The 26,356-nt window shown below is 41.6% G+C and overlaps 1 protein-coding gene across 1 annotated transcript in view; it reads right to left on the bottom strand.

The window, feature by feature from the left end:
• cbl (Cbl proto-oncogene, E3 ubiquitin protein ligase) overlaps positions 1-26,356 on the bottom strand; it is a gene marked incomplete at its 5' end in the record, with an annotated part of 33,943 nt that overhangs the window by 4,421 nt on the left and 3,166 nt on the right. The window contains 14 exons of the mRNA XM_079165748.1: positions 171-422; positions 609-697; positions 811-1,017; positions 1,215-1,303; positions 1,578-2,015; positions 2,641-2,772; positions 3,883-4,101; positions 4,267-4,398; positions 5,390-5,477; positions 6,193-6,330; positions 7,754-7,875; positions 9,757-9,913; positions 11,053-11,199; positions 24,560-24,807. Coding sequence (XP_079021874.1) covers positions 171-422; positions 609-697; positions 811-1,017; positions 1,215-1,303; positions 1,578-2,015; positions 2,641-2,772; positions 3,883-4,101; positions 4,267-4,398; positions 5,390-5,477; positions 6,193-6,330; positions 7,754-7,875; positions 9,757-9,913; positions 11,053-11,199; positions 24,560-24,807 — 2,458 coding nt within the window. The remainder of the gene's footprint in view (positions 1-170; positions 423-608; positions 698-810; positions 1,018-1,214; positions 1,304-1,577; positions 2,016-2,640; positions 2,773-3,882; positions 4,102-4,266; positions 4,399-5,389; positions 5,478-6,192; positions 6,331-7,753; positions 7,876-9,756; positions 9,914-11,052; positions 11,200-24,559; positions 24,808-26,356) is intronic.

Below are 26,356 nucleotides of genomic sequence, written 5' to 3'. Positions count from 1 at the left end.
GAAGAAAATGAACAAAGTCACCTGTAGCCTTTTTCAGAATTAGGCAATGCTACAGTAAAAAAAAAATCCTTCTTTCATAATATGGCTTCTTATAAATGACAGAAAGTATTTTTCAAAGTTGTATCGTGTATAAAAACAAGCTCTGCCTCAACAAGGACAAGTATACTTACGAGCTGCAGCTCCAGCATCCGAATCTAGAGAAAGGCGGCTGAAAGCAGCTGTGGAGGATGAGCTTGAGGAGGAAGATAAAGAGGAGGAAGACGACCCCCCCAGTTCTGAAAGGGTCCGTCGAGTCGAAGGCATTGGCAGCCGGGGCTTTGGGAAGTCGTAGCAGTTCTCCTCCTCCTCCTCCTCCTCCTTGTCCTCGGCTACGTGTTCTCTTGGGCCATTGGTCATCGCCAGAGGGGGCAACTCTGAATAGTCTTGGATTGATTGAAAACAAAATGTGTTAACACTGCAGCATCTGAGAGACAGAGAACTACATCACGTTACATGAAAAGACAAATCTTTACAGGGTGGTAGACAGAAAGAGGTTTAAAATAGTAACTCATGCTGCTCATCTAAGCTCTCCCTCTCCACCTGATCCACAGATTGATGAATCAAAATACCTGAATCTCTGGCTTGTTGTGACATGGCCTGGACGTTGTACATGGCTTCATACATTTGAGGTCCATCCTCTAGTTCAGCCATTGTCGGCCTACAACAACAAGCAACAAGAATAACACAACAACCACAGCAGATGCAGTATTACAGTCCCCAAAGTAATGCAGATGTGCTGCTGGAGGTGGATTCATCGAGTGTTTTGAATACCGTGAGTTGAGTGCGGTAGCTTGGCTCTGTGTCTGGAGGGCTGAGAGAGGCTGAGGCTGTGGAGGTCTCAGGACTGGTGGGGTCTCCCCTACAGGTGGTGCCGTGATGGGGGGCAGGACGGGGCGAGAGGAGGGGATCATGTACTCTGACTCCTCCTCACTGTCACGTGCCTCCTCTCCTGTCACTGACCTCTGGGCTGGAGAAGATCTGGAAACAAAAAAAACAAAAAAAGAACATTTATACTAGAACTGTAAATATGGATTCATGAAACGCTAAATGTTTTCAGTGGAAACAAGCTTCCTGAAGTATGTAACGTATGGCCTTTGAAATGATTTTTGCTCACTTGCTGATCACAGTCATTCAAAGACTCCTTTTAAAGTCATTATAGCGCCAGTACAACATACCTGATTGCCAGTGAATAGATAGCGTTGGCGGAGGATGAGGGCTTGACTTTGGCGTTGTCATAATCTTGACCGGCTACAGCCGCAAAATTCTGTCAGGGAAGCAGAAGCGGAAATCTTAGAAACTTTAAAGTGTAGAATACTTTCATGATCAAAATCTTGAAACCAAATACGGATCACATTAAAAGGAATAGCTTGGCATTAAAGGAAATACATTAATACAGTAATATATACTGGACTGTTTTATGACTGACATGTATTTCACTTCTCAAACTTGGACGGTTACTACTAAAATGTTGTGTGTTTGTAACTGTAGGCAATGAATATACTTCAAACCAAGCGGTAGTGTTTTGTGGTTTCACTGACCAGCTGGTGATCCAGACTGAGGGAGCTGTTGTTCTTGTACGAGTCGGACCGTGTGTCCAGAGCAGAAGGCAGCGCCAAGGGGAGGGAGTGTCGGTTGGAGAGTTCCCTGACACCTGCTCGAAGGTCCACTCCCAGACCGGAGACTTGGGTGGATGAGGATGCTGAGGAGGACGACGAGGAGGAAGAAGAAGAAGAAGAAGAAGAAGAGGTGGGCGCCTTGGGAACAGGACGGGAGTTCCACTCAGCCGGGGGCCGGTTTGGGGGTGCAGGAGGGAGCTTGTCTCGAGAGGGATCCCCAGGAGTGCAGGGTAAGGGCCGCCTCTGCAGCCGTCCGTCGAGGGCCGCCCCGGCTGTGTGGGGGCGGTCTGGAGGAGGAGGGGGGAGATCCCGCAGCGCTGGGGGGAGGGGAAGAGGCTTGTCTTTGTGGTGAGATGCTGCCTGGAGGGGAGAAACGGAGATGGAGGGAGCTCATTTAGACTACATTCAATATTGATGCGAAAAAGAAAACTCGGTGCTGCTTTCTTCTACGCTGGAAATAATCCATTTAGCAACAAGACCACTGTGAATGCATTTATCATCATTATCGACAATATGCATAACTTAGATGAACAAAACACCAAGGAAAATGATTTTAAAAAACAATTCCAGCTTTCCATTGATCTACATTTAAGCAGAAATATGTGGTAATATGATAATGTGAGTAGAAATGCTGAATATAAAATACACTGATTATTGTGGCTGTCATTTTCACACCTTACTTCTGTCAAGTGGGTAATATAAGTAAGCATCATTTTAATAAGAGAGCTGGGTTACTGGTAGTATTCTCAAATGTAACTCTGGATTTGCTCTCTGCTGCCATTCTTTGGAACATTTATTTTGTGACAGCACTATTTCCTGTTGACCTGGAGGCTATGACACACCCCTTCAGACAGAAGCTGGACAATTAAAACACTCATTGAAGAGGACTGTGTGACTGTGAAATATGTAAATGCTTTAACACATCCATTTCAATATATCCCCTCTTGCCCTAACAACGTGTTGTTGGTCATGTATGTTCAGTTACCTTACTGGTGACCCCGGGGCTAGAGGCACCAGGGGCGTTTGGAGGTCTGTGTGGTAGCAGGTCTAGTCTGGGCGGCACAGGGGGAAGAGAGGACTGAGGAGCCATGGACATAGGTGACGGGGGGCGCTCCACCTGGATCAACAGGAACGAATACGACAACACCAGAATCAGGATTGGTCTAATGGCACCTTTCCATCATACAAGTGATCCAAAAACGCAGACAAGCTAACTTTCTTTAGATTGTAAGCAGAAAAGATGAAGAGGAATACTCTGCACAACAGTTCCCATCTGAGTTTTCCTCAAATGGTCCCGTCTTAAATCATTATCAAGAGCTGCATGAAAAGGCTGAAGTTGACTAAAAAGACTAACAATAATTCTTATGGTATGTGCTCTTTTGTATAATGATTTGCTAAATAAATAAGCACATTTTAAAAAGCCTATAATTTAAATAAGTGTTTAGAAGAACTGACAGCTGGATGTCATGTTTTCTGTCATTGTTTTCAGGGCCCAGAGTTTCCCACAGTTTAACAAACCTGTTTGTGATAAAACTGTGTAACACTGTTTGCATTGTCTAGAACTGATGGCCTATGCAATATGATACACTGTTTTGCATGTTCATGCAATCTAACTAAACCTTTAAATTTGACTGCACTTTAGGAAAAAAAAGATAAACAAATTCAAGACACAAATTCTTTATGAAGTAGAACCAAGTACTTCGTAGTGTACATTGAAAGAAATGGTCAAAGATGAGAAAGAGGCCGGGTCAGCAATGAAAGCCCCAGAAGTTCCAGGGACCACATCAAAGTGTGTGTGATCTCAGATCTTCACCTACTCTATAAGCAGACTAATGCACTCACAGTTTCTCAGGGGCACATAAAAGATGGAGGATAGCCCCATATATCAAATACCGAGGCACAAAAAGAAAAAAGCGGCTACCTTGGCACCATGAAAGATGGGAGATGAAAGACTTGAGATATGAGCCGTGAGCTTGAAGCTCACAAAAAAATGAAAAGGGCAAGGCAGGGAGTGTTTCATCTGTGCAGAGACGGGTCTCTCAGGCAAACAGAGAGAAGAGGAGAGGACAGTAGGAACCACGGGTTGACCACAGGGCGTCAAACCAACGAAGCAGAGCGCCTCAATGTTTTATCAATGAAGACGAAAAACAGCTTGCTCAGTGTCATAACTGGAAACTTTATAGACAAACTGAAATAAAATGAAGTCAAGGTCTTTCCACAATATTACCTTTGAGCAGGCAAGTTTGCTCATCATGAGGTGGGGGTCTTCAAGTCTGTCGTCATCGTCATCGTCATAGCTGGGTGATGGAGCGCCCTCAGCCCCAAACAGGCCCCTGCACGACCCCCCGCTGTTGTCTTTGGGGTCAAAAGGATCCACAACAATGGGCTCTGTACCCTTAATCTCACAGCGACAGAAGGGGCATCCCGTTCCCTGACCCTCCGACTCCTGTAACAGGCAGAGAGGCAGATGTAATAGCACACCGAGATGAAAGGAGGTTATGTGCTTTTATGTGCGTTACATACTCAGAGAAGAACACTTCAGCAGTGAGCTCTCCTCTCAACAGGTGTGAGTTATGAGATGCAACTCGGAGCAATCAACCCACACGCTTACCTGCCAGGCAGTGAGACAGGAGGTGCACATGAGATGACCACAGGGCTCAATCTTCACATCCTTGTCGTTCTCGGCACAGATCTTACACAGCTGGAAAGTGGAGCCCATCTCACAGTACAGCTCATATTGCTCCTGAGGCGAAAAAAGAAATGAGACAACTGTGAGTTTCAGTGCCCAAACACAGTAACATCATACGGCACTAACACAATCTGAGATCATTTTTTGAAAGAGCCCAGAAGGATCAGGAGCCAAGTTAAAATGTGGGGGCGTGTTTTTAGTTTCAGTTCTGTTTGCTCAAGCAAAGTGAGTCTGTTCATAAACACTTTTGCAAAACCCTGAGAAGATATGCTAGACAACAAAAAAGGGGGGGGAGAGAGAGAGAGAGAGAGAGAGAGAGAGAGAGAGAGAGAGAGAGAGAGAGAGAGAGAGATTTAGACAACATTTTACAATTCACAGTAATGTATGTGGCGCATTTAACATGACGTGTCCTTTAATGCGAGTATGAACTATTGCAAGACGGATGGGGTTTTCCTGTGCTGCTCAACAATAGAGGAAGCTCGCGCTGACAAAAGACCAATTAGTACAAAACTATCAAATTCTGAAAGTCACCATCTATTTTCACTTAACTCATTCCATGTTCAACACAGTATTTGACAGTTTACTCGGGGAACACAACACTGTTTAAGTTAAGTGACCTTTAAAAAAAAGTTAATATCCAGTTTTAAATACTGCTATTTAAATATACGTATATCATAATGCTCTGCGTGAAACATACAGTATATGCTTCTGCCGCCTTCACTGCATTTACATTAGCGGAGGCTGCATATTTCATACTTATTAAACATAAATGTCAGAGAGAAAAAATGCTATTTGTTTAAATATTTTGGTTAATCAGCCACTTCACCTTAGATAAACTCAGTTCCCGTGTGGTGTTTTATCATATCTTCTACTTCTGCTTCCTTCTGGTAATGAACTAGTGGACTGTTGCATGCATTTTATTTTTTCAACTGAGCTGTGTGCGAACTAAGAAAAGGCCATTTGAGATTTACAATAAAATGCTGAAGAATAGCAAGAATATACATTAAAGACTGAGGATTCAGCCTGAGAAGCACGCTGCTCTGACCTGTGTGACTTTGATGTGGTCTTGAGGCGAAGGCTCACACAGTCCTGTCAGATCTGGATTTTGGGTCCGGCCATCGGGGAATAAATAGCTGGAGATGAAAAGAAAAGTTCGTCATAATTAGTGAGTATGATTATACTGACTGTATACCAACCAAACGGCAATAAAAAACATCTGTTCAGTCCATTTCTTCAATCCGGCGACTTGTTTTAATACTATCACCAGGATGATGCATGTACAGTATGTGACCATTTTACAAATGGGTCAGATGGTGTAATTACTAACTTATAATTATGTTATAGATACAGGCGATTTACTGTACAGGCTTTCTTGGTTTTAAAATCAGGATATGATTACAGGTCGGGGCCGGCCAACTGTAGCTTTCATTAAACCAACCAATCAACGCTGGCATAAAAAGATGAGTTTCATGCCAGCCAGCTAAACCACTCACTGAGCTGCACATTAGAAACCAACCGTTTTATTCTGGTTATGATAACACTGGAATGACGGGAACAGGCAATATGATATGGCTGGATTGGTTTAGAGCTGAAAGGCAGATTCAATCATGGGATGCAAAGCAGAGCTGCATAGTTTATACAGAGATGCATGCTTTGTGGGAAGAGAAGAGGAAAGAAAATGGGAAATGGCAGAAAAAGAGAAGCCCTGCATATGACAGGAAGCTTGACTTCTTTATTAAAACTGTTTCAAATGAAGACCAATACCCAGCCACAGAGTAGAGGTCTAGATGAAAATCCCCAAGAAAATGAGCGATACAAGTGTGCCAAACTAAATGCCAGTGGACTCACAATCCTTCCCTGAAGCCATCTATGAGGGCCTGGAAGAGCGGTTTATTGTGGGGAATAGTTTGGAGTATGTTTCCATCTGCAGTCACGTAGCCGATGGCCCACTGGCCCAGCCGTGTACAGCTCAGTCGGAAGATGTAACTGAGGAGAGAGAGAGAGACATGAGAAATAAGACTTAATGGAGTTGTGTCACCCTTTGTTACACTGAAAAAAAGTGATGAAATAGAGGAGTGTCTCCCAAATGGTGCACACAAAGAGACATGTTCTTCAAGTATGCATATACCTATTCATGAAATGAAGTCTATATGCAAATATGTAGGCTGAATTATGCATGGGAACATCCCCTTGGCAATATAACAACAACATTAAGCCAAATTTGATCTAATGTGCATAATCAACAAAAAAGCACTGAACACAGTTCAAATGAAAAAGTTTCAAAGAAAATGTGTCCGATTCAAAACATAAGAAAACAGATAAAAGCAAATTACATAAAAAGCATTTGACATAACTGAATAATTGATTATTTAATGCATTTCTATTTGTACATGAGAAAGATAAAATGGGATAGATGTTTAAAAAGTAATTACAACATTGTCACAGTTATCAATGAACCTGAGAGAAGACACATGATGGGCAAAGACATCGTACACATTAAAACTCACCACTGCTCTTTGACGTAAAGGGTAAGTAATGAACATGCATAGTGTGGTGCATATTTGGATTAATAATGCTACACAAAGGTTCCATTTTCTTATAAGTGGGTTCCCGTTTTGTTTGTCTCCTGCACGCACATGCATACACAGTCATACAATTGGTTTCATACTATTCCACTGATCGACAGAAAGCAGTAATACGTTCAGATATGCGTTCAACACACTTGGCATGGGTGACCGTGCTTTCCGCAACTGCTCAAGGTTAGGTAAACTGGTTTGTCTCATGGGCATGAACAGCTGTGCGCTTTAGCATCTATTCTAAAGTGGAATTGTAACAGTGGCTACAAGCATCGCAGCCACTCTTCCCAGTAATAAACTGTTGCTGCCTCCTTGTTTCAGTGTACAAGTTAAGAATTGTGTATCAGGAAATGACCTAATGAAAGATCAGGGGTATTGAATGACCAGTGCAAAGAAGCCCGTCTTTGTTTCGAACACTAGCTGCAGCATTCAGGGCGAGCTGGAGACCACTGGTATGTGACTGAGGTGGAGCATCACATTAATCTATAGACATCAAAGATTCATGGATTACAATTTCCTCATCAGCGATTGAGTTTGGATATACTGCACAAGTGGGAAAAATAAGTTGCGGTGAAGTCGACGTTTAGCTTCGAGAGCGAAACAACTGCTTTTTCCCGTACTACAAACTGCTGACAGCTGTCATTTAACGGTTTCTCACATTAACCAACAACTGCTCGGATGTCAACGTGGCCCTACACAAGGCAAGCCTAAAGAATGACATACGCTTTCAGGGTACAATCAGGGCCATTGATGCTGTTGTTCTGGAGCACCAAATGACACCACATCTTTATTCAGACTGCATTACAAGGTGTGTGTGCATCTGTATGTCTCACCTGCCAGGCTTGTGGATGAACTTCTGTAGCCGTGCTTTGACCTCATCGTAGGTGAGGAAGGCCATGTACCCCGGGTGAGTAACTGCCAAGCTGTTCCAGTTCCGCAGCAGGGACGACCAAGGCTACACAAACAAACGAGAAGGAGTGACTCATCAGACGTGCGAGTGATTGCACACAGCAATCATAGTATGAGCAGAGTAATAGAGAAATATATTGCATCAGGGATGACGCACCCGACGCCGATTTACTGAACTTCAGTGTGATTTACAGCGACTTCAACCCGGGTCAAGCAGTGTAAAAAAGGTCCTTAAAGCAGAATTTGGCGCGCAACTCAATCGATACCATCTGGAGCCACAGAAGGGGGAAGGTGAAATGGACAAAAGCAGACTGCTTCCCATTCTGCATATAAAGCAGGGAAAAGTAAACTTAATGTTTCTTACTTTAAACTCAAAATCAAGTCAAGCCACCCTAACAACAAGGGGCGAACACTGCAGCAAAAAATATTAAATAATTGATAATACTTCATAGCTGACTGAGTACGATAGTAAGTAGGTGGTTCCGCAATTGCTCACCAGTCTGTCTTGAGTGTGAAAGGAAGTAGAATTAACACATACAGCACAAAAAAAACCCCAAAAGAGCTGCAGAAGAACGGGCACGTTTCAATCTGCACAGCAACTCACATCTTTTTATTCGGCGATACCACAAAGAGGGGCTTTGCTGTTCTCACGTAGTGTCACCATATTTGCTCAAATTGAAACAATATTTTGGTTATTTATACTTTTTGCACACAGTATGTCACAAGCTGAACTCATGTTAAGACATATTGTATCGCATCTCTCTTGTACCCTTCAGAGTAATGTGATCGGAGACTGGCGGGGTTAGTAATCAGTCACTTTTTTTGGGGGTACATTTTGCAGTTGCTCCGTTTACACTTGACTAAAGAGAACAACTAAAGACACTGCATGAAACATTTGAAGCGCTTACGAGTACACTACTGCATATCAAGGACAGAGCTCAAAATGGCCACAGCCTCACTTCCTATTCTGCATTTGAGGACATTTAGAGGAGGGCTGCTACAGTGTGAGGAAGTGTCATAGGAAATGTCTGTAATCTGTTTAGGCTTCATTAAGCCTGTCGGTGTTCTGCACACAAGTAGTAGATTATGTCACTGAGGACAAAAACAAGATATACTATTGCATACGAGATATGATGTAAGAGGTTTGAGACAATGTCAATTCAAAACACAGGGAGTAAGGCTTACAGATAAGATGGTACAAAGCATCAATGGTTTTCATATGGTAGTGTGGTAATTACAATGTTTATACAAAATGCTTGCACTACATACTATGGATAAGCTCTGGAGATGACGGCTGATAAACCCGTCCTCTGCCCTCCCCTCCCATATTACATAAGTATTGTCTATCAAATACAAAGTTGAGTCAGGGTTTGGGTATGGCAAAGTAAAACAACTCATTAACTATCAATTTACTGACTCTACAGCCCCAAAGTTAGTAAGTTAGATTTCTGTCCAGGGAATTTATTCTACAAATTTCCATCCTTGCCGTTTATTATTCATCTAGCAGTAAGAAAGAACGATCTTATAATGACAGCATGATAACACAAATAAGGAGGACTGTCCTGATCTCAGTGTGACTCTCTATCTGGAAAAACACTGACCCGTCTGTGCCTTATGAAGCGACAACAGACACCCCATAAAGAGGACACAATTATTGCCAAACATCTGTACTTTATTGCCAAACATCTGTACTGGGTGAGTATAGCAGAGGAAAGTTTCAACTTCAGTCCCGTCTGACAGTGTGAATAAAGCAGCAGGCATCCTGCTAACAAGTTGACAGAGTTAGCCGAAAAAAGAAGTGGCGGATTTGTTTAAGTTCATTATTTTTTGCTGCTCAAATTACATTTGTTTCACCAAGAGAGAGAGAGTGTGAGTGCGTGTGCGTGCGTGTGTGTGTGTGTGCGTGTGTGTGCGTGTGTGTTAATACCTGGAATAGCCTGGTGAAGATGTCAAACTCAAAGACAGAGATGTAATCATTGCAGGTGAGGTCTATGGTGGACTTGAGGGCCATGGCCTCCAGTCCTGAGCTGATGGGATGAAACTCATGGAGCGACTGACGGAACATCTTCCAAGGCACAATCGTCCTGTAACACACAAAACAAAAACACATGAGTTTGCAAAAACTGAAATCGAACATCATAAATAACTAAATGTAGTGTTGAATGTAGACGACCTGCATGCTGCCTTGCGGCATACCATACGTGCAGTAAAGGCGCAGTGATTATAATAAGATTCAAGTGAAAACAGGAAATGCTATTTTAAGCGCTATTTTAGTATTTCCAAATAGAGCTTTGAGGGTCGTTGGTCATGATGATGATGCAATCTTTTAAAGAGACAGCTACCAGGTATGCAAAGCGATGGTAAACGGACTTGCATTTGTAAAGCACCTTTGTAGTCTTCCGACCACTCAAAGCGTTGTACACGACATGTCATCATTCACCCACTCACAGACATTCATACACTGATGGCAGAGGCTACCATGCAAGGTGCCGCCTTCATAGTTTCAGTGTCGTGCCCAAGCAACACATTGGTATGCCGACTGGAGGAGCCGGGGATCACACCGCAGATTCATTTCAATGCATTTCGGCCAACATTTGCAAAATACAGTACTAGTCTTTTGCAAATTTCCATCCTTGCTGTTTATTATTCATCTAGCAGTAAGAAAGAACGATCTTATAATGACAGCATAACGCAAATAAGGATGACTGTCCTGATCTCAGTGTGACTCTCTATCTGGAAAAACACAGACCCGTCTGTGCCTTGTTGTCAGTCAGTTCCTGATGAAAATGTAAGACATATAAGCCACACAACTATCTCACGAATGGGGAAATGAATGTATCATTACGCAGTATTGGGGAAAACCCAGCTATTCAAAATGTTCTTGTTGTTCCACGTGGCTGAGTAATTTTTGTATGACAACACTCACAGAAAAGATCTGATACAGCTGTGTGTAAAATGTCGAGCACCCCCAAAAAAAACACACGTCAACAGAGCTCTGTATTCAGTAACCCAACCTGTGTTGCCGAGAAGATATTCATCATCTGTGACTACTGTGAAAGAAGAGCTCTCAGATGTCACTTATTTGTATTCTCTTCGCGTCATTTAACTATTTTTCTTGGGAACAACCTGTAAGGAACCCCATGAAGGTTCCAGAATGCAAGTTTGGAATCACTGTGGTGATATAATATCCATTGTGTAAAAAGTAATATAGAATTGGGCTCACTTGTCCCCGAAGGCGCGCCTCCAGAACTCTGCAGCGTCTGCCTTGGTGATGCGGAAGTTGTCCCCCTGAAACAGACCATTGGGGAAGGTGGCCTTCAGCTCAGCCAGCATGTGGCTGAAGATCAACGACAGCTTGGTGAGGTTCCGCCTGTGGAAATCAAAAGTAGAGTGTGAGGTTTCATGTTTTTACCATTGCATTGAGGTTACAGCGTCATCAGCCAATACAACAGCTTTAAGAGAGAAATGCGGAGCAACATTAGTATTTTATTAGCATTTAAAATCAGATGTACACGGTAGATGTCCAGGTAGGGTTTCCCAAGGCAAAGTCGTCCCAGGGGAAGTGTCAGACCACGATTATCTGACTGTTGTTTGCGCTTATACACCGAATAGCAGTTCGTACCAGGCCTTCTTGCCCTCTCTCGGTGGGGGGTAATTGGTAGGAACTGCCTGAATGATCTGAACCCAAGTGGTGCGTTGTTGTTGGACTTCTGTGCTAGTCATGGATTGATCAGAACAAACATTATGTTCAAGCATAGGGCAGCTCATGAGTGTACATGGTACCAGAACACCCTGGGCCAAGATCAATGATCGACTCTGTGGTCTGAGGCTAAACTGGTCTTAAACTACCAACTCTGTAAAAAAGAAGTGAATCTGGGGGAGGCTGGGGACATGAAAAGGGTAGTTTAAAATGTGTACTTTGCACCAAACTGATGATGAATTATTAATGTTGGCATTAGAGGCAGAGGCCATTAAGCTTGCAAATAAAGGGGGAAATGGCAACATAATGAGTTCTGCTAACATTGGTAGGTTTACATGATGAGGAAGAACAAACTTTTTCTCATGGAAATCAAATACTGACAAAATAAAAATATTCAAATGTGAATTAAACATGTATTTTCCTCAGCCAACAATAAATAGTAACCTGTTTTGCATTCCTGATGGCGGAAGAGAAAAAAAAACACCAATGTGACGTGCCTGACATTTATGCAAAAATGTACTTCCTAAAACTTCTTGCATGCACAGTATTACTTATTATACATGTTTATAAACCGGTGACAGTGACATTCCTTGGCTTCCAAATTAATTTGCCAAAAAAGACATTATCCCCTCGTATTGGTGGTGTTTGATGAAGATAAATTCCACAGAAGGAACACATCAGCAAGTCGAGAAGTGGAATCCTTACATCTCTGTTTCTAATATCCCTCTTCTCTCATTCGTTTTAACTTGTTTCTTCATTTCCTTCAGTAGGGAATTAGTCTTAAAAGAAATCTAACTGTCAGGGTTGATGACAGTTCTCTGAGATATATCACGTCATTCATGCTCCATTGGTAGCTTTGGGAAGACGTTCAACAATGTCTGTGTGTAGAACTGTGTGTTACAATTTACTTTGGTGAAAAAACATCGACTATCCCCAATAAAAAAATAAATTGAGGTTTCCTGATATGTCATATATAATTCTTTACCTTAAAAGGATAAAACAAATATAGTTTTGAAAATTGCATGTGGATCTGCTGCCACTGTTGTTGGGTAGATTGATGGGTGTGGTGGTTGTAGAAGTGGATGGGTTCCATACTTGTTATACTAGTTCCAAGAAAAGAGAAACTCATGACAAGCTTAACATGACACTAGATTTATTTGTATTTGTTTTTCCACAAGACAAACTCAGTGGCTCTTCAATTTGGTTCTGACACACATAACAGGCCACGTGAATGTTTAACCTTACCACTTAAAAATGTTTTTATTCAAATGAAAACATTAGACTTCAATTAGAATGAGGTTATAGTTTGATGGATGGTATTAAAAAATAAAGACATTTTACTCAAGGCCAGCTTTCTGCTCTGTGTTTTCGCCCACTGAGAATTGCCTTTATACGCTTACGCATTACCAAAATAGTCACAGGTCCAGGGAGACAACACAGCAGTGTTCATAGACATACAGTCACAGAGTGACTGAGAGGTAGCGGCCAGGACGTCCTACTATACAGCTCTCTGAGTCCAGCTGCAAAAGGCTGGTGGACAAGCACAGAGGAGAGGAGAGGAAAAAGAAAGATGGCAGAATAAGGACGATGAGGAGGACCGTATTACTGAGGAACACATAAGTGAGAGAAGAGGGTACAAAAACAAAGGAGACTAGGGAAACGAGACAACAAAGCTGCACAATGTCACCATAGCCCTGCACCCCATCATAGCATTAGAAGTGTTATGCTGAGAAGGACATGATTTATGAGGCAGCACAGAGGGAAGACTGTGCTTGGCTGTCGGGCAGGGTGAATTGACATGCACAAGAGAGAGGGCAATGAAAGCGTGGCTACGCTGCAGCTGCCCTACACTGCACTGTGCTTCCTATGAGTGGAGCGAGTGGGGGGGGGAGTGGAAAAAGTGAACGAGGAAGGACGACAGTGACTGAAGATGGATGAATAGGATTAGTGTAGGTTGAGAACGTGCCAAAATAGACCAGTGCTTGTTAGGGGTAATAATTTACCTCAGAGGGAGCAGACAGGAATCTGAAAGAGAAAATGCAATGCTTGCAAACTGCAATAAAAGCATTGCATTTATACCCTGTCAGCAGTAAACGATCATCAAACGGTGAACACTACTCTTGTAGCTGGATATCTAATCTTTTGAACTGCTCTACCCACTTGAAATCTGTAGCAAAAGACTTGAAGCCAGATGCGAGGACTGTATGTCTTTGAAGTCAGGGCGACCCTCATCAGTGATGCCATGTGGAAAATGAGACTTTCAACTCCGCGTGGCTCTTTCCCCGAGGTGCTCGTGCGGCTGTAGCTGTGAACGTCTTCCCTTTCCAGTGTCTCCACAGATCTTTTGTGACGCTGCACGTCTGTGTATTTTCTGCAGCAGCTATCATCTCAGCAGGAGGTCCTCCTCTGCTTCTTCTGCTTCCTAACCCTACTGGCCTATTGAGCCTTAAAGCTGCAGCCTCATCCATTCTCCTGTCAACCTGTCTCTACCCTGTGACGTTACAATGAAGCCCCCCTCCTGCTGCTCTGCTTTCATCTACAGGGGAATCATATGAAGACCGGTATCCTCTCTCTTAAGAGGATACATGGAATTAACATCTCATTGGAAGCTTTCATTTCCACATTTTGGTTAGTTCGCCGTCTTATGAGTCAACCATCCACTCCTCTCATCTCTGAACCGCTCTTCAAACCCAACATTAAATTATATTTCTAATTAAACTACACTTATGCCAATGATGTGTTTGAAGATTCTCTCTTGGGGTCACAGTTTCTTCGGGCACAAGATGAACTGAAATGTTGTGATGAAAAGGCGAAAGCTCGGCTGACTCTTACATGTCTCCAACAGACCGAAGGGCAACCTTTTGAGCTCCGTCTTAAAATGTGTGGCTTCTTTAGTTCTGTGTCAATACTGTGAGGTTTTCAAAACATGTAATAACAAAATTAAAAAAACTAATTATGGCTGTAAGTAATCTGCAGATTATATTATCAATTAATTGTCTGAAGAACATAATGAAAAATTTAAAAACATCCGAGTGTCTCAGAACCTAATATGACATCTTTAAATGTCTCGCTGTGTTGGACCATGAGTTTAAATTCGGTTTACAATTCAATTAAACACAATGGAAAAGTGGGAAAAGTGAATGAATGTTGAAAATGTCTGACACGTCAGGAAAACCTATATCTTAAATCAAGTTGATTGAGAAAATAAGTTTTCTTTCAGCACAAAAAAGCAAAAGATAATTTAAAAAAAACAGTGATTAACTTGTGGAGTTTGTCACACGCATGAGGAGCTGTTAAGGCTGTTCAGACAGTCAAGCTAACATACCTACAAAAGCACAGGATGCTTCATGTGAAATGGCAAACGCATGTGATAACGTGCACTTCAGAGCATGTTGAAACGAAGTCCAGGAGTCACAAGCCTCAAGTCAATATGGTTTGGGAAACGCTTCCAAATAATCCGATATCTACACGTAACACATACACACAGTGAGTCCACGTAGACTTAGTCTCTTGAGTCTCACGTACGATGTATGGGTGTTTGCCGTTATAAGAGAGAATGAATTTGAAAGTGAACACTGGTCTGACTGGCATTAGGGTCACAGGGTGGCACAGCTGTCTCTGGCACAAGATTTACACAGTGAATGAGGGACCTTGTTGTGCGTTTTTTTTTGTCTGCATGATATAAAGAGCTTTACAGAAGGCTGGCTGAATATTAATTTGAAATTCTAAGTAAGCTACAGGTTGGAATCTAATCTTCTAAGTAGCAGTACAAGCTGATATCTGTTTTAGCATCTCTCCGTCCCTCTCAGTCTGTGTCCCTCTCCATCCCACAATACCAGCTCTGTACTGTGTGTGTGTGAGTGTGTGTGTGTGTGTGTACTGGGCAGTAGCCAGCGCTCCTACAACTGTTGCTGCTCTTTAAGCCTCTGTGGGACAGGCAAGGACAAAGCAGAGTCAGTGGGCTACAGCCATACAGGGAACGGTTTGCTGACCTACTCTGGATTCAGATCGTCACATGTTTACAGTGTTTTCTTTTTCAGTCCCTCACTCATTCTTAACCGACAACAGGCCAAACCCTTTTTTTTTTCTGAACACATCTTTTTTTTTTTTTTTGTCCACCATCCCCCTCATGCTATAGATTGACCTCTGACCTTGCAGCTGGCTGCTCCCTTCCTGTTTCCTGCTGGCTCTGATAATGTAGCGCAGCTAGCCAGCCAGCCCCGCACTGCGCTAATACACCGCAGCACAGCGAGCGAGGGTCAACCTTACAGAATGAGAGCCTGTCTGGATTGGCAGAGTCACAAGTAGCTGTCATATCATCATGCAGCTGTATTATCTTTTCTGCTCAAGGCTGAAAGGGAAGTGTAGATCAAACACGAACTGAGCCCTGCACCAAAGCTACCGAGAGTTATTTTCAACAATTTATCAGACGAACTAAGCTAAATCAGGATTAAGTACCTTGACAACCAAGACAACCACCGTTACAGACCAGCAACACCAGCAACACACAGAACCATGGATAACTGTAGCCCTTCACAATCCATTTTAATGCAGTCTAAGTCACTCAATTAATTGGCACCAATAAATGGCATAACAGGTCTGCACAACTCTTGTCAGTCTATCAATGGGGTGTCTTTAAAAACACATTTGGCAGTGGATCAGTATTCAATATTACAGATAGCAATGGTAAGATCAAGAGGTGCATGTGAAAAGGCATACAGTGCAGGCAACATGATGCGACTTCCAACACGTCAACACAGCTTTTACTGTGCTAGTCCGGTCATATGCAAAGCATTCACGCTGTGGCAGCCATCACAGGCTCTGATCACTGATCACATAGAAGGCTGCAGCACAGTTATTTCAACTGAATGGAAATATACCAGTATTTAACCACGAAGCAAATTCATTCCCAATCCTCTCGCTCAGTTCAACGTAAAAACAACAACTTTAAAATAGACCTTAACAACCCTACTCAGCGATGCTCAAACCCATCCTCCTCACTCCTAAGATCGTGCCCTTTTCAGTGTCTGTCAGCTCACATTTGGGCACACTCTTGATGATCCGTTAGGAAGCATGCAAAATTGAAGTTGCAGTTGCCTGCATCAGTTTACACCGTGACACACATGCAAAGGGAGCACCTGCTTCGTAGGGCAGAGGTTAATACTGTTTTTGACACTAAATATAATAATGTGGTAAATACTAATACAAAAAATAAATGCAATTGCTGTACTAGGAAAATTCTGGTTTACCATTTTGCTCTAGTCATCACTTTATACATTTAACTCTCAGGAACTGGCTTCAATTCAGATCTCCTTCATGCTATCAGTAAAAAAAAATGTTTGAAGTTTATGACCAACCCTGCCTTTAATCTAATCTCTCTTTCAAAGCTCTTACCTCTCTAGTCAATTAGATCAGCTCAGATTATTGTGAAAAGAAGAAATAAAGATTGTAAAACAACAACAGAAAGCAGCACTCTTTTAAGCGTAATCCTCTCTCCACTGTTGACTAGTAATATCTTAGTGCATATCTGTGCTCATTTATCTCTGTATGCATAAACAGCAAGTGTTTGTTGTACCCCGAGGGACAAAGAAGCTAGTGGGTTGCATCATGCTAATCACCATAATCTAATAGTGTGAGGACTACATGAGTCGGCTGCTCACTGATACCATGGTGACATAAATAACCATGATGCTCTGCTATGCGTGTGTGTGCGTATATCTGCACATAGAACCCCAGGCTAAGCAAATGTAATTGCAGCGGAAACATCCACAACCTCTGAAGAGTGAAAGGTGTTTTCCATTGCCAGCACTGATGGATATTTGGCTGCTAGGCTAACGGCTAAAAGTGAAAGCTTGGATACGCTACAGTAAATCATCTTGAGAATGACAAAATGCCACTAAAGCTCATTTTAGTCGCATGAGTATAAGTTCCAAACCTTGTTCAAGTCAACCTGTGCTAAATAAGGTCAAAGATTTAAGGTCTTACTAGTTGTATTACTGGTGAAGTGCACAAATAAATAACAGAAGTAACTTACAAAGAGCTATTCAGCAGAACCGAGACAACAATTCTATATTTAGACAGTTTCATAGCGGGAAATAGAGGGTTCATGTAAAAGCCAAGACCAGCAACAGACCACTCTGCACAATCTTAAAACCTCAACAACTATACTGTCCCATGAAACTAAAGTTTAACCCTTAAAATAAATAAAACATAACTGCCTTTTTCTGTTTAAGTGGGAGTAGCCACATCATCAAACTAAAACGTAGCCCAGCAATTACTGATAACACAGGAATGAATAATATCCATGCAAACTACATCTTGTAATCAATTTGGGTTGACATCATTGTCATGCACCGCTGGATTTCCTCATGGCTCCATCCAATACTTCAAACAGACCTTACAGCATTTACAGAAAATAGGAAGTCATATTTTAAGATGGCTCTCTTGATGAACCAAAAATAAGAATGGGTGCAAATGACATTTGCAAATACCAGAGGTACTGTACCATACAATGCCATGTTTTTCTCTGTCCACAAAAGCTTGACTATATTAAAACCGGAGCACTTTACTGTAAACAGCCGCAGAATGAATTTCCTGCTCTGATCTTTATATTTAGGATTGATAGCATTAGCAAGATGTGACCCGAACTAGTGCGACAAAAATAAACTCTTGTAATTATATCCAAAACATAAATGTACAGCCAACCAGGTGGTGTAACGAGTAGCAACAGCAGTCATAGCTGTGTGGTGGCATTAGACACAACAGTGCCAAGCACCTGACCCATGAACGAAAGGGTGTACGTATCAAGAGTTCTTTGGCATTGGGGCGTAAAACACACCCAGCCTTCATGTTAGCAATTAGCATTGTTATTGTGCACTCAAATCTCTTTAACTTTTGGATGTATGCATATTCTCAAACAGCAGTAACTTACTAAACATTTATAAAACAACTAAATGTTGTCATGATGAGGAAAGAGAAATGGATCCAACATATTGTTGAGTGAAAGGCTCTTCATGGGACCGGCCACTGAAGACTAAACTGTAGTTCGGCTGCATGGAAGGCAGAATGAGTAGAGGTTTGAGGAAGTTGTTCCTACCGACTATTGTCATGATATCACTAAAGCATGTCTGGAATGCATGTTTCTATTGTGCAAAGTATAGGAGTTCTACGCTGTTAAGAAAGGAAGGTAGGGACGATGGTGGCAGTGAGGTTCAGGGCTAGAAGATGTGTGGATTTAACGGTTTAACCATTATTGTCAGTTAATTCGACGGGTAATTGCTTAGCCTTTAAAATGTCAGAAAATAGTGAACATTTCCATCACAATTACCAGTCCAATGCCTTGTTTTATCCAATCAACAGACCAAAAGCCCAAAATATGAAGCTTACAATGATACAAAGCTAATTTAGAGCAAATATCTAGAATGATCAAATGTGTATAACATTGGGAAGAGAGAGAGGCAACATTTCAACCACATTAACTATGGCTGCTGCAAAGCCAAAATATTGCCATCACCAGGCTATTTTGCCTATTTTTTAACATGATGTGCTTCCATCAAATATCACAAAAATTGCAATATTCAATGTTAGGGGTTGGAATCTCTCACGATTTCATTATAAATTGATCATCAATACACCTAATTTCTAAATTTCCATACACAACGATCCAAAATTAAAATAAATGTAGTTAGACAACTTGCGTACACTGCTGTTCTTGTCCAGGTTCCATTTTCAAAATGCTTCCATAGATGCACTACCTTTTAAGCCAGTGGGTATAATTGTCACAGGCAATCATGTCGAGAATTGGGTTTTAAATTTCCTATTATTTACTTTTCTGCATTGAGACATAATCTTTCAAGACAGAATCACGATGCAACTAAGAATTAATTTCCCTGCCACTTATATAAAATATAAAGGAATGCTGAAAACCTGACCTATTTGTTTCTATTAAATTGTTCACATCACAATTTTTGTCAAAATAAACAAAGAAAACAGTCTGAAATGTGAAAATGTTCATATCACTCAGCTCTAGTGAAGATTACTTTGTTTAAAACAAAGTCAACTGCCACAATGCCTTTCACTGTCAACAGATGAATTAAAAGATAAAATACATGACCATGAGAGATATACACCAATCTACAAATAATATCCAAAACATGTAATTAACCTCCAGGTCACTTTCTGCAGTGTAGACTGTTCTACCGTGCAGTTGCGTCATTCTGCAGCCTATGAACCCACCACTTCCTGTGACCAACAGGACCCAACGACGATGGTCAGGATGCAATGGCAGCTTGGCCCAGGAAGACGATCAAACAGACCAACAGAAAGGTCAAAGCAGTATCCGGTTAGACCCAATGGAGGAGGAGGTTCAAGGGATCACACTGATCAATCCTTCTCTGGTATTACTCTGCTCAATGTCTAACAGACAGGTTTCCTAAATAAACCAACACATTGGCTATAGACAAAGCAGCTGTGTTAAAACCAAGAAGAACATGTTCTCAACACAAACAATTATCCAAACCTTTTCATCAAACAGTTACAACTCACTAGACATTCCTATGAAAGCAGAAGTCAAATACTTTTCTCAAACACTCTTTACTCGGTGGCTTATACAGTAGGGAAGCAACATTACTGGTTTGTGAATTGTGCAAATGTCTTGAGCTGAAATGTGTAGTAGATAGAAAATTAGTCGACCGAAAATGAACCTGCAACTATTTTAATAAACAATGAATATCTCCAATATTCACTGGTTGCATCATTTCAAAATTTGTTTGTTTTTGTCATATATATATATATATATATATATATATACACACACATACATACATACATACATATCTTTGAATTCTGGACAGTTGGTTGGACAAACCAGGAACTTGATGATGTCACCTTGGACTCTTGAAAATGGTCATGGATATTGGACACTTTATAGACAAAATAAATATTTTTTTACTAATGATTAATCTGGCAATTATTTTTCTTGATTAATTGTTATGTCAGAATATCGTGAGAAACATAATTTCCCAGAGTTCAAAGTGAAGCAAAGTCACTATGTAAAGTCATATCTCACTGGAAACAAATGGACAATGTCAATAAAATGAATCACATTTCTGAGTGAAGTTTATAAAGAATGAATAAAAACAGACATCCGTCAGTATCAGTCATTCCTCCTTCCTCTGTCCTCCTGGCTGCTTTGTGTCAGCTGGCAGAGAAGATTATCAAAATAATCTTTTGGCCGATCTTGCCTGCTGTGCTTGTGTAAACATAGAGGCGGTGGCCGACTGAATTAGGTTTTACTGTTGTTTAACATGTTCACAGATGTATTGATAACGTATTGGCTTTTTACTTAAAAATATGTTATTGCATGTACAGTAACACGCGTAGTCGCCATCAACTGGAGTATCCTTCACTTCGTGCGTGTAGTTGGAGGAGCTCAGCCCGACAACAGTAAAAAGCATCAGTAACGTCGGGGTTTATCGATAGTATGATCTTTAATTATTTAGATCTAATACGAGGTTTCGCAGCGCATCCCTACCTTCAAATAACATAAAAACGCAAATGTCTCTTGCTACAGACACCTTAATATAAATGGCTTTTTCTAAGTTACGAAAAACATAACGATTCTTAGTTTCGGGTGATTAAACACTGATTAAAACATTGTTATGAATATTATATTCAACATCCCCCCCTAAATGTTAAACACTGTCCCTTTTAAGGTATCGACAACCAATATCCAGCCGGGCCAAAATTTAAAAAAAATGTTTACACAGAGTAAGAGAAAATAATAGATAGAAACTCAACTCATTTCTGTATGGCTCTTTGTCAACTCTGAGGCCTGAAAATGTCTCGGCTGAGCAGTGTAAAGCCAGAAGAGGAAGTAAGTGAAGCAAACAAGGAGGAAGTGATGACTGTGTTGTATTGATTCTGACTAAATATGTGCCGTCAGTGTACATACTCAAGTCTCTCTCACAGTAGACTCACTTTCATCCTCACTCTCATCTACTGTGAACAACATCAAACGCCTTTTCTTTGTCTCCACCATAAGTATACAAAAAACTCTGTAAATATCGGTCACATCTTAGACACAACTTAACATCTACATACGTCAAGACTCGGACTCAACCAAAAACAAACGCATGCTTTTACTGAACTACCTTGACTCTACTTCATCTCTTAACAAAGTAAAAATAAAAAGAAGCTCTAAATCTCTGGAGAAGACATAGTGGAAAAGTCGGTATAGCAACACAGCATATCCACCCACACAGAATTTGGGGCTCTCATGAAACGCTCGGGTCCGTCACTCTTGACTTGACAAAAGCTATTAAACTACAGTGGAGTTCCATGCGATGTCATTTAAGTCAATAACTATCGAGCACTGATGCCAGTGTTCTCATATTTTAACTATTGCTAAATTGGAGAACACAGTAGCCTTGTTTCCATTGAATTGTCAAGCTAATTTAAAGCCAACTTCTGAAATGTTCGATAAATAGAAATGTGAATTAAGCATGTTTCCGTCAGCTGCATTGGAGCCAATAAACTCTGCTACAGCGTAGTTATTCACTACACATGGCATTAATCTGACACAAAACAAGTCGGCTTGGCTATCCAACCCATGTATGAGAGAAAAATTGAATTTAAATTGGGCAAGTTTTAATTAGTTCTTTCATGTCGTCTGTGTCGGTGGAGACAAAGAAAATCATTCCGCATTTTTGGAAATTCCGCAAAGACCCCGACAGCAGAAACAGCTGATAAAGTCATGTGAGGTAAATGTTCGCTACATCCGAATTTAAATGGCAAAGCCGCTTTCATATCCTATTTAATGCCTCGTCTCTTTTTTCGACAAATGCAAAAACCACCAAAAACCTTTTTTCGCAGGTGAGGAAGTTTCATCAGATTTTCCCATTTCCATATAATGTGCATTAAATACGTGAATAGAAACACGGCTAGTGAAAGCAGTGTATTATCAAACGATTCTCTCTGCAGTGAGATAATATTTATCCTTACTGTTTAACTTATCAGTCAAAGTCATGTGCTGAGCTCAGCTGCAGCCAAACCACATAGTGTCTCTCTAGAAGCTCCACGTCATTGTCATTCTATAGTATTCTTAAGTGGGCTGATACCCATTGGTTAGTGTCACTGCCTTCTCCACACAGACAATAGCAGCCTTTGTGTGTATTGCATGGCTACTGCGCGTGTGCGTGTTTCCTTTGCTCTAACCAGGAATTTCTTTCAACGCAGCCTCTTGATGCAGTGAGTTAAAAAAGGCAAAAAAAAAAAAACTCAACCAATACAACTTCCTCTTCTCTCTGGTTGCCTTTTAGTGGGGTTTTTTTTTTGTCTGCACGATTACAGTCATGGCAGCTGAGAACAATCCCACTGAGGAACTGAGCAACATGAAGAGGATGTACAACTTAGCGGTGGCTAGATAAAACTATTACCTAATTTTCTCAAAACAGTCCGAACAAAGAACAGTTCAAAGTTAAATAAAAATGTAAAGAAACTTAAGAGGAAGCAACTGGAATATAAAAATAACTAATGAAAACTCTCAAGGAGTCACTGGCCACAGAAAACATTCGCCTACCAATGAGCGCAACTCTTTTTAATGTCCGTTGTACAATGATGTCCTAATTAAGTGACTTTTTTCTCTCCTTTCAAACCAGCTTTACAGACATCTGAATAACCCCCGTACGCCGGGTTCACACTGGACGTGCTGCGGGCGTCCGACTTGAGATCTTCAGCGCCAGTTTCGGCGTCTGGTCTATTTTCACGTGCGCCCGGGAGTAATCTAGCTCGAAAAAACTTCTACAATAAACTATTTTAATTATATACTATAAAAGGATATAAATGGTACTTAGGTACTTAGTCCACATATATGTCAGTTGTGTCTAAACAGAGAGCGAGCGCAACTCGCAGATACACAGACAGACAGAAAGACAAGAAATGATCTTCTGGTGTAAACGGCCAGGCTTCTGCTCGCGCAACAATTGCCATATCTTCGTGGCGCTTCCACGTCCAGTGTGAACCCAGCGCACAGCTTTCCTCTCCCTTTCCTTAGGTCTGTAGGAAGCCCCCGGCCCAGAGGCGGTTCTGGAGAAAACCCTTACTGGGATAATATGATATCGGCCCACATAATGTCTGAAACATTCACCGATAACCTAACGAGGGCTCTCTTACTAATGCATTACATATTGTACATAATGCCTGTTAAAGTTATGTCAGACAGCCTTTGCCTAAAGCATGCAGTGAACCAAAAGGCATCTGCAGTGATACGAGCATGAGAACAGCTCCATCCAGCAGCTAGTCTGCATCTCGCAGAGCCTACTCATTAACACAACTACTTTGAGCTAGTAAGAAGCTTCATTTTGTCTTCTGTGCTATGTTTTGTCTTCACCATAATGCCTTTTCTCATTACGTTTTCTTTAAACAAGAGGCATATCTCATTGATTGCACGCACCTTTCTAGTACACTTGTGTGTCTGCTTTCAGAGGGACAGAGACAGATAACTAAGCGTAAAGCGGGAGAAAGAGATAAAGACGTCGACGCTGTTCGATTTCATAAAAAGGAGCATTACAGTAAGACAGCTACATGAAGAGAAAATGTTCAAGGAGATGGTTGAGATAGCGAGGCACAAAAACAAAGTGACAGGTAGGCAGGCAGCTGTAGATTAAGCGCCATTGTGACCGCAGACGCTCACATGATCAAACCGCAACACCTCTCTCCTCTTGTTTTGATACACTGTGAGCTACAACCACCCTGCAAGCTGGGGACGGGTGCAATTGTTCACTTTGTGCCTGCACGGTCGTTAATATTCAAACTGAATGAATGAATGAATGAATTTGGTGTGTGAAGTCATCGTGAAATAGCAGCTATTGCGAAGACTTCACACCTCAAAGTCACCCGTTACAGATGGCTTCATCAGCTAAACAGTTTGAGGAGAGAGTAGAGAGAGCATATCGAGCCACTTTCACACCGTTCACCTCTAGAATCATATCCACTTTATTAACATTGATATAGCTATATCTACTTTATTCACCTGGGTTGCGAGTTCTCCTCGTACATGCGTTCCTTGCCCTCCTTAAACAAGCTGATGGTCTGCTTGGTCTTCTTGGTGAGGTTCTCCATGAAGACCCGGAAGTACTCGTTGTCCCCCAGCATCTCCATTTTGCCCTCGTAGCGAGACAAAATGGTGCGCAGGTGCTGGTAGGTGTCTGGCAGCAGGTCCAGGATGTAAGGGGGGCTGTTCTTCAAAGCCAATTTGGGGTTTTGGCACAGGCGCACCACCTGCAGAAAGGGAGGATATGAGGGGGGAGAGACGAGATAAAGTTAGAGACAAGGAGTGGGTGCAGGAAGTAAGGCAGATGAGAGAAAAGCAAGAGAGAAGAAGGAGAGTGACAGGGAAAGAAAATCTGCATTTTCAGTTTCAGTAAGACCTTATTGATATCATATAGACAGTCTTTTGTGTATTAGTGGCAGAATATTATCCGGGAGCCCAGATAGAATATATGACAAATGCCAACAAAGTCAAATACTGCGAGAAAGAACCTTCAAAGCCCCGTCAGAGTCTAGCTTTGCACATTACATGATGGAATAAATCATGGATTTAATCCCTTATGGTATCATGAGTTATTTCACCACTGTCACACTACTTCCTCTTGTATCTACACACAAAAAAAGGTTACAGTGGAAAAGGACGAAAGGATTATCTGCATTTATCCATGGACTGCATTCTGTTTGGCCCGTTTCACTGCTAAGTTAATTATCTCAATTCCTCATTCATGAAGCCAAGAGACGTCCTTTTGTCGGCATGCGCAGCAAGGTTTACGCCTAATTATGTGACCTCCACGTCAATTATCATAGGTCACGACAGTCCGATCCTCCATTTCTTCAGACTGTTTAGAGAAGTTATTGATATTTACACTTCCTCATTTCAGTCTGCACACCCTACACACCCACTTCTGCCTCAGAAATAGAAATTCTCTTTACCCAACGTTTCAGCACGATCGCCTTACAAATTTGAACAGCCGAAGCCTTGACGGTTACTGACAACGTGGCTATAAGCATAATTTATAGTGAATACTAAAAAAGAAAAGCCTGTTTTTAGCTCCAGCTCCACTAACATCAATCATTGACCCAACAGAGGGTGGATTCTGTAACGGCTGAGCAGAGAGATAACCTTCTACTAGACCGCTTTATAAAAACATGGAAATTCAGACCGTCCCTTCTGATGGCGAGTCTACGTGCTTGTTCACCAGACTGCATGAACACATGCCACATCCTCAGTAATGTTCAACCTTTCCTCACTTATCTCACTGTACTGCTGCACTGTGGCTGAGTCACTTCGTTGAACCATTACAAGAGACACTGGCGGACCGCCTAGACTCACTCCCTCACGCTGACATTAGGCTCTGTGTCGGTGCGATCCGATTTGCCACCGCATTGAAGTCCAACGTACTAGCATGATCACAGAAGCACTTCCATTGAAAAACCCCGAGTCTTGACACAGAGCTTCATCGGTGGCCGAACAATTGCGTGTCAACAACAGGACGTGGCTCATTCTTGTGTAGACGAGGCCAGATTATTGTCTACTAATGATGTGGACGTGTTAGAAAGAGATAAGACAGAGATATGGCAGGAATAGCTTCATGTCGGCTTGAATTTCCTTGCTTCTTCTTTTAGGAAGCAATCAGGTTGTCATTATGGGAAAACCAGACTTCCAAAAGACTTAGGATATCATATTATCAGATTATAATCGACGTAGGCCTGGGACCACATAGATCTTTCCGTTATCCTCATTAATCAACAGTAAACCAACTTACTTTCTAAAGCATGA

The sequence above is a fragment of the Pholis gunnellus genome (assembly GCF_910591455.1).
Source record: "Pholis gunnellus genome assembly, chromosome: 9".
NCBI classification, from domain to species: domain Eukaryota; kingdom Metazoa; phylum Chordata; class Actinopteri; order Perciformes; family Pholidae; genus Pholis; species Pholis gunnellus.
The sequence above is the reverse complement of the archived record's forward strand: the minus strand, read 5'-3'. Positions and strand labels throughout refer to the sequence as shown.